The sequence below is a fragment of the Macrobrachium nipponense genome, chromosome 7, assembly GCF_015104395.2.
Source record: "Macrobrachium nipponense isolate FS-2020 chromosome 7, ASM1510439v2, whole genome shotgun sequence".
In the NCBI taxonomy this organism is placed as follows: domain Eukaryota; kingdom Metazoa; phylum Arthropoda; class Malacostraca; order Decapoda; family Palaemonidae; genus Macrobrachium; species Macrobrachium nipponense.
In genome coordinates this window covers 39,241,733-39,251,360 of record NC_061109.1, presented here as the reverse complement: position 1 = coordinate 39,251,360, position 9,628 = coordinate 39,241,733, and the positions used below count along the sequence as shown (strand labels likewise).

At 32.7% G+C, this 9,628-nt stretch overlaps 2 protein-coding genes across 2 annotated transcripts in view; one reads left to right on the top strand and one right to left on the bottom strand.

Annotated features, from left to right (window-relative positions):
* Positions 1–7,294, top strand: part of LOC135217578 (uncharacterized) — an 18,963-nt gene extending 11,669 nt beyond the window's left edge. The window contains exon 5 of the mRNA XM_064253543.1: positions 7,168–7,294. Within this exon, the coding sequence (XP_064109613.1) occupies positions 7,168–7,294 (127 nt within the window). The remainder of the gene's footprint in view (positions 1–7,167) is intronic.
* A 514-nt stretch (positions 7,295–7,808) lies between these two features.
* On the bottom strand, positions 7,809–9,360 carry LOC135217577 (uncharacterized protein K02A2.6-like). The gene is made up of 4 exons (XM_064253542.1): positions 9,301–9,360; positions 9,032–9,178; positions 8,238–8,800; positions 7,809–7,896 (listed from the first exon to the last, which is right to left on the bottom strand). Exons 1-4 carry the CDS (start codon positions 9,358–9,360, stop codon positions 7,809–7,811), a joined length of 858 nt encoding a protein of 285 aa, XP_064109612.1.
* Between the last annotated feature and the right edge of the window lie 268 nt (positions 9,361–9,628).

Genomic DNA, 9,628 nt, shown 5'->3' with positions numbered 1-9,628 from the left:
CCTCTGCGAATACAGGTGACTACTGTGTGTATGTATGGTTCTTATGTATATCTATATTATATATGAGTATAATATATATATATATATATATACATAATATTATATATATTAATTTATATAGTAATGTCTATATAATTTATTATATATATATATTATACTAGATAATCTTATATACATATATATATATTATATATATATATATACTGAATGAACTTGATCACGAAAGTATATAAAACGTGATGCTATGTATAAATAAAGGTTTTTTTTGCCTCGAAGGAAAAAAATGAAAAAACGAGTTAGCCGAGTACTTTCGGTCCTATTCGTTTTTTCATTTTTTTCCTTCGTGGCAAAAAACCTTTATATACATATATATATATATATATATATATATATATATATATATATATATATATATATATATATATATATATATATATATATAAATGGTTGGTGCTTTTGGTAGTCTCTTTTTGTTTTCTGTTTTTTATGTACTTTTTTATGCTCTTTTACTTTTTATTGTTTTAACTTGTAAATTTTAATTACCTTGTGAATTCCTTTTTATGTTAATAATGTATTTTATTGTGTCTTTTACTTTTGACAGACTGATGATGCACTGAGTAGTGCGAAACGTTTCTTTGCTGTTAATAAACATGGCCTTTTTAAACAACATGTTGTATCATGGACCCTCCTGAAGTCTATATATATATATATATATATATATATATATATATATATATATATATATATATATATATATGCATAGTAGTCACCTGTATTCGGAGAGGATGTGTACCAGACATCCACCCCCCCCCCCCCCGGGTGAATAGTTAGACTCCCCAAAAATAGTTGGAACCCCTATAAAAATGCTGAAAATGGCCTATTTTGTTTGTTAAAACTCAAGAAAAAGCCACTAAAAAAGTTCATACCTGGTTTTTTTTAGTTTCATTACAAAAAGGGCATTTTATGTATCTGGAGAATGCAAATATACATACATACATACATACATACTTATATATATATATATATATATATATGTATATATAGATATATATAATATATATATATATATGTGTGTATGTATATATTAATATATATAATATATTATATATATATATATATACTATACCGTATATATATATATATATATATATTATATATATATATACTGATTTTACACGTAAAAACATGAAAACTTACACTAATTGTAGTATTAGTACTTCAGAAATTAAAAAAAGTTTTTCGGACAGGATATTATCTTTGAAAAGTGCAGCAACTTTATGAGTGAGTATCACAACTTATAAAAGTGCACTACAGTAAACACCGCATATTGTGGACTTCGATTCGCAGACTTACCTATTCGTGTATTTTTAAATACCGTATGTACCCATTATTCGCAGAAAATTTACCAATTCGCTATATTTTAACTGAGGGAAATATTACACAAATTACTTTATTTTCATTCGTATCATTTTCGTGACTAAATGGACTTTTTTTTTTTGTGATGACGCTTTTTAAATACTCTGGTATAAGAATTTTAATTTTGTGTGTGTTATACTAACTATCAACTAGCATTTTTTGAGGTTTCAAGTATTTGCAGATTTTAGCTTTTTGTGGGGCGTATGGTATCCTTCCTCTTCGAAAACAGGGTTTTGCTGTAACTGAAGGTGCTAAAATTACTTTTGTATCATATTTATGCATGTACAAATATAAAATAATACATTTATGATACAGATTTTACACATAAAAGCTTCTTTCAGTAATACGGCCTTCAGCTGTAGATTTTTGGTTGTATATAAACATCGTCCCGCCTTACAAGGCCATTTTAGGGTTTCCAGAAGGTCACATCCCCACTTGTATACTGAGGGACGAGCAGTTTATAACATTATACATATATATATATATATATATATATATATATATATATATATATATATATATATATATATGTGTGTGTGTGTGTGTGTGTGCATGTGTGTGTGTAACGGACGGAAATCCCTGCAGATAACCAGGGACTGCGTGTATATATACAATTGTATATATATATATATATATATATATATATATATATATATATATATATATATATATATATATATATATATATATATATATATATATATATATCTTCATATATATGCATATATATATATATATATATATATATATATATATATATACTATATATATATAATCCTTAAATCCACGGTAGACAGTGAGTGAAACTGGGTCTTTGAATAAGTACTTTCTTTGTTTATTTCTACATTCTCAAGTTCACACTGGATCCAGGAGAGATTGAGAAGACTTATTTACACAAAGGGAGGTGGGGGTGGGGTGGTTTACAGTGTTCCTTAAGCAAAAAAGACATGAAAAGAGAATCAAGAGGTAATCCAGGCCGCAGATTTATATTTCCTCGTTGATGTGGCTTCAATGAAAATGGACTCAAAAACAGAATTCCTTTTGCCTTTGATCATTGACGCTGTGGATTATTGATGCCTTATTCTAGTTTAATGGCAGTTCCTGTCTTAAGCCAATGATTCACAATGTCATTATTCGTTTAGCCTCTTGAAATATCATGTTTGTGCTGTGAGCATCAGTATTGTTTGTAATTGGTAGGCTTTTTTTTATTAGTTTATTTCTCAAAATTATTATATTCAAATACAAAGTAAATATTACTAGTTTTTAAAAATGGGTACAGCAGTACTGAAATTAGGATGAAATGGTAAACAGAGAATATTCTTAAGTTTTTTGTTAATACTGTTGGATTGTAATATGTCTTTATTTGCTTTATTTTGACAAAGTTCCATAAAATATGGAGGTAACATAATGAATTTCCCTGTTTTTATCTATTTTAAACTCATCTAAAAGTTCACGACTACAAATTCTAAGAGCTCTGAGATACATAATGTTGACATCTTAATTTGTTTAGCATGGTTACTATAACCATGCTAAACACATTATATATATATATATATATATATATATATATATATATATATATATATATATATATATATATGGTGATGGTGGGTACAATGTCATATATATACATATACGTATATATATACAGTATATATGTATATATATATATATATATATATATATATATATATAATATATATATATATATATATATATGTGGTGGGTACAAGTCACAAGGAATACAATAAGGTCGCAAGGTCACAGTATGGTCCACAGATTAAAATCGAAATCTACTTTTTGGTAATAATCCTCTTTATTCTATCTTTCAATTCCTTCTGGAACATCTGTTGTATTGCCGGTCAAGAGAAAAAAATAATTTTGACCTACATTAAAATTATTCACCCTGGTTAACTGAATCAAAATAGATTCTACCAAGTTCCTTGAAATAATTTCGTTACGTCGTGGCAATATTTGGTTTTGCGTCCAATGTATTCTGTGGGACTTTTCACTTAAATGTAAAGATATAGCATTATTAGCCTAACCTGTTGTTACTGAGTATTTGTGTTGTTTTAATCTGGTGTTCAGTTCTTTACTGGTCTGTCCCACTAAGTAAAATAAATCACAATCCATACTTGGAATTTTGTGTACAATATTCCTGTCTTTTGGGGGCTACTTTTTATAAGCATGTTTTTCACGTTATTAAGGGGACCCCTGTATTCATATAGGATGCGTTCCAGACACACACACACATACATACATACACACACACACACACGAATAGCTAGAATCCACAAATACTTAGAACCCCTAAAATATAAACGCTTAAAACGGCCAATTTTGTTAGTTCAAGTCAAGAAAAACAAATTGGAAATGCTTATAACCTGTTTTAATAGTTTTATCATAAAAAGTACATTTAATCCTGAAATTGATATGAAAAATATAGTAATTTGTGGATATTTCTTTTACGTGTGTCCACAAATGTTAAAGGAAAATGGAAAATTTTGGGGATGTACAGGTGTTCAAAATATTCCATATATAAATTTGATAGAACAGGCAAAAGTGGGTTTCCCATTGGCATACCAAAAGTTTACAATATTCCCTAATGAAAATAAATTAACAATCACATATGTATAATCTTAATCATTCTTTTGGTATGGCAATGGCTAACCCACTTTCGCCTGTTCTTTCAAATTTTTATATGGAAATTTTTGAATACCTATACATCCCCAAGATTTTCCATTTTCTTGTAACTTGGTACCATTATTGTTGATGATATTTTAGACATCTTACCCAAAGATTTTGGATGTAATTAACATATTGGCTCAAGTAAATGATCATGTCCCTTCTATTGAGTTAGAGAAAGATGATTGTTTACCTTTTTTGGACATTTATATTAAAAGGAAACCTTTTAATTGTGAATTTAGTATTTATAGAAAAAAACAGATTTTGACGTTGGCAAACCTACTTCTTGTAGCCCGCTGTTTGAGTCCTCAAGGATTTACCCTCCTTGGTGTGTGCCAGTGCCCCATAGTGGTCAGACTAATATCAAAGAAATATCTTTTGGCCTGGTCTTGTAGCCGGGTATTATGCCTTAATGATAAACACTATGACAAGTGATAGAGTATAACTGGACTCAAAACTGTAGAAGTGACTATTGTGCATGCGCATCGGCCATCTTGTTTTATGATCAGACCGGTTAAAAGACCAAGATCCATTACCCTGTTGGTCAACGCAGGATGAACCTTTTACCAAAATCCCATGGTTTTTCATCAAGGAAATGGGAGGGTTTTGAGGACTCAACAGCAATTACCAAAAATAGGTTTTTCCTACGTCAAAACCGGTTTTTTTGCTAGCATAGTTGCTGTTTCGTCCTCAAAGGAGCATTGCAAAGAAATTGACCGGTGACAAAAAACTTAAACTCACAAAATTTTCATCCCAAATATTTCAAAGTTTAAAACTAAATCATATCAGGTCCAATGTCAAGCCTCTAGTTTCAGTAAAAAAGATAACGAAACTAATGAATAGGATATACTTTTTGTTTAAAGTTTTTTGGTGACTTACCTAATTTGTCCTAGCTCATGACAGTAGTGTTTTAAGAATACTGACTCTGATGACCACCCAGTACATTCAGAGACCTCTTCGAATGATACATTTCTGAAGAAGGCCTATGATGTACTTACTTTCGTAATATCATGTGATCTAGGAAAGGAATGTGGGTTAGCCTTTTTAATGATGGACACTAAAGTTATTCTTAACCCTTGTAGAGAGAGTGGTTTGTTCGTGCTAGGATGTAGGAAAATTGGACCTTCTGAAACATTTGCTGTGATCTCTAGATAAAACTTAAGTGCCTGAACTGGCATAATGTTTTGCAAGCTAAACTGATTTTTCTTATAAGAATAGATTAATTTTCCTCTTTAAAGTATTCTCAATCTTGCCCAAGAATGATAGCCCAAGGGACAACAATAATTGGTTATCAGAGAGCCAAATTCACTAATACGGGCTCCTGATGCTAATGCTACCAGGAAGATCGCTTTTTGAAAGCATGCAAGTGGTAGTTATGTCAGGTGTGTTGAATTGAGGAGTACATAAAAGTTTGAGTACCCTATTCAGGGACCAAGTAATTGGAAGTCTTTCGGGAGCAGGTCTTTGGAGAGAAAAAGACCGCAGAAGAGAAGTGACAGCTTCTATGTTGGAATCAATCCTGAATCCATAAAGCAAGGGTTCTGTTAATGCAGCCTTGTATGCTATAATTGTTGTAACTGCAAGATGTTTGTCTTCAAAGAGGTGTATAAGAAAATTCATTCGTGTTTCTATATAAATCTCGATTGGGCTCTCATTCTGGATACAATCTAACTATATTCTCCATACGGACTGGTATTGCCGGATAGATGTCCGTAGTTTTTGCACAAGGTTACCTAGTGAAATATCTTCAACTTCTTAAGTATTTCAGTTGTTCTCTGTAAGGATGAATGCAGGACTTCAATTTGCTATGTATCCATTACAAAGGAGTTAGGGAAAGACGAGTGCTTGAAGAGATGTATTCTCTATATAGCTGAGACAGACACTGTTTTAAAATTCAGCGGCCTGACGGCCGTAGGTATGACGTAATGAACATGTCACTACAATAACAGAAAATGGAGTTGATTATAAGTTAAACTAAACTAAAGTAATATACAACATTTGCTCCTCTCTAACTGAAAACACAAAATAAAACAATATTATAATGGAGGAATAACCTTGGCAATCATTTACAATGAGCACACACCATAACATCTCTAATATTCATCATAACCATAACGTATCACAGGTTTTCTATTTCTAGCTGAGCGCCTGATAGGAGCACATCTGCTATGGGAATATCACTAGAGACCCTAATAGTCGGCACACTTATGTTATTCCGAGGCAAAACATTGAAAGGGGATCCAACAGAAATATAAGGTTGTATTATTGGTTGATGAGAAGGTAATTCATTATAGGATGATAAACAACTGGACTCATTATTGATGCTTTTCTTTTGTTATAGTTGACAATAGTTGATTACAGTGTCGTTTCCATATGACATCTAATTCCTGAACATGAACATTATACACACTTACTCCTAATACTGAACAATTGTGCCATGGAACCATTTTGGACCATCTCTCAAGTTAAGTGCCATAACTTTATCACCTATCTAAAATGGATTTATTTGTTTGAATTCACAAGAAGGTTTATTAGCAACATATTTAGGGTTTATTCTATCTTTGACCGATACAAACTGTCTATTATTCAAGGACACTGATGGGGGAATGTTAGTAACAGAATGAAGAACAATACGATAATGGAATAAAACTTGAGCTAAGCGTGTTTTGAAAGCTTCATCACTTTGATATTTCTTAAGCATATCTTTTACAACCATTACCCCCCTCTCTGCTTGACCCTTACTTTATGGTGAATAGGAAGGAGTTATATGAATAATACCATTATTCTCCAGAAACTGTTTAAATTTATTATTAGTGAAACACGAAGCATTATCTGATACGAGTGTCACACAACCCATTACGTGAAAACACCAAACGCAGGGCGTCAATTGTTTCATTTGCACTCGTACTGTGCACTATTTCCACTTCCATATACTTACTAGTGCATCTACAGCAATATGACATGTATGAGATTCATAGAAAAAATGGTCTATGTGAACACGAGACCAAGGCCTCGGTGGAGTAGGCCATATTACACGTTGATTCTTACTTGGTCTTGCTTGAACAGTCTGACACAACTCACAATTTTTAACCGGCCTTTCAACATCATGATCAGTGTTAGGGTACCAGATAAGAGAGCGCACCAAAGATTTCATACTACATATCCCTCGATGCCCTACATGAAATTTCTCTAATACCATTGGGCGTAAAGAATGAAGAATTAAAACACGATTCTGATACAGAATGCAGCCTTTCATAATAGACATATCCTTCAGAACTTTCTTATATAGCTATAAGTTAGATTTAACATTGATAGCAACTCTGTATTTTATACAATGTTTCAATTCAGATAAACCTCCATCCTTATCTGTCCTTTTGAATTTCAACACAGGTTATATTCATATCCGAGAGGGAATTCACAGTAAAGATTAGTTCACATGGCTCACAATTGTGACCATATTCAGGTAGAGGCAGTCTACTTAAACAATCACTGTTGACATTATCTGTGCCTTTTGAATATTCAAAACAATAATTGAACTGAGCTAGTCTTACATACCAACGCTGTAACCTAGCAGAACATGTGAAAGGTACTCCAGCTGTATGGGAGAACAAGAAGAAATTCTCTGAATTTTTCACACCCAAACACCACAGACAATACTTCTCTTTCGGGACGCAAATTTTACAGGCAGCCACTGAGAGTACATATCTTTACATTGCATCAGTGCAGGAGCAATCCCATATCCTGAACTGTCTCTTTCCAACAGTTTCATAACCTGGATTATACAACTGTAGATCCCTGTGAGATGTGAACAATAACTTAACAGTATCCAAGCACTTCTGTTGTTCTTGATTCCATACAAATCTTGCATTTTTACGCAATAATTTATACAATGAGGCAAACTCGTCAATGAATTTAGGAATAAGCCGTTTATAATAGTTACAAAGTCCCAAGAATGATTGCAATTGCTTCAAGTCCTTGAGAGCAGGGGCATCAACAACGGAACAAACTTTTCCAGGGTCAGTATGCACCCCATTACTATTTAATATATGCCCTAAATAATGCACCTCATCTGTAAAAATGGAACATTTATTGGTATTAACTTGATACCAGCGTCCTGAAGAGTATTTAATACTCACCTCAAGGTAACAGTATGCTCATCAACATTAGGAGACAAAATGAGTAGATCATCCTGGTAAATAATCACATCATGAATCTCATTCAATAACTGTAACATAAATGAATGGAATATACCGGGACTAGCCCATAAGCCAAATGGGAGGTAATTGTATCGATACAACCCTTCACAAGTATTAATTGTTGTATATTTCTTAGATTCTTCATCTAACGGCAACTGTAAAAATGCATGTGCCAAATCAATTTTAGAGAAAACTGTTGCAGAGCCAACTTGTGCAATGACCTCATCAATGGAGGGTAATGAAGTCTGCACTGGATCGAGGAATTTATTCACTGTAACCGAAAAATCACCACATATTCGAATGTTATTCTCATCCTTCATAACATTAACTGTGGATGAAGCCCAATCGCTGGAATATACCTTAGATATTTTACTACTAGTAGTTAAGCTGTCAAGCTCTTCTTTTACCTTACTTTGTAAATGCAATGGAACAGGTCGAGCTCTTGCAAAAATTGGCCTTGCATCAGATATGACATTAAAAGAGACAGTATGCTTGACATCAGACTGAAATTCATCACCTTGATATGTTTTAATCTTAGACAAAATTCTACTCCTGACGTTATCATATTTACTCACATTTACATTATTTACCCTATCAGAATGTTACATAATATCAGGTAACACAAATTTAATATCCATCTTTTGACATAAATCCCTACCTACCAGATTAACATTACTGGAATTTACAATTAAGAATTTTTGTTTCAACATTTTGTGACCATAAGTCACATTTACATAAGTTTCTCCACATAACTTTTTAGCATTTCCACTGTATCCACGAACACGATGTTTTGTTGGAGAAATAACCACACCTGCTCTGGCTGCATCACTTTGACATATTGTAGAAACATGACTTCCACTATCAATTTCAAAATCGACTTTCTGATTGTTAATAAAGCAGCTCAACACATATGGTGAATCAGACATAGGCACAGTGGAGTTTATTCTAAAGAAGAATTTACCCTTCATTGAGAGCATTCACAGCTGTCTTCTGCATCACTAACATCCGTCTGGTCACAGCACGCCATCCCCTTATGCTGCATTGACACATCTCCCTGGGTCATTGCCGCATCCCTTGGAGTTGCTTCAGAGACCGCATGCGATGACTTTGCAATGGATTTGCAACACCTAGCAAGGTGTCCAGTTTTCGGGCATTTACTACATTTCAATTTCGTGGCAAAACAATCATTAGCAAAATGTTTTGCTTGCTGACCACACCTTATGCAACCAATTATGAAGTAGGAACCTTTTAAATACCTTTAGGCCTATGTTCAGTAACTTAATAGCTTGTCTGATGACTGCAGTCTGGCTTTATATCCTGAGCATCAGCAG

Excerpts from the sequence above, each read along its gene's own strand:
- LOC135217577 (XM_064253542.1), bottom strand. The coding sequence starts at position 9,360 with ATGACCCAGGGAGATGTGTCAATGCAGCATAAGGGGATGGCGTGCTGT. Across the intron at positions 8,801-9,031 it reads AGTTATGTGGAGAAACTTAT|TCTGATGTCAAGCATACTGT; the intron begins GTAAATGTGACT and ends GATGAATTTCAG. Across the intron at positions 7,897-8,237 it reads GAGCATACTGTTACCTTGAG|GGATCTACAGTTGTATAATC; the intron begins GTGAGTATTAAA and ends CACATCTCACAG.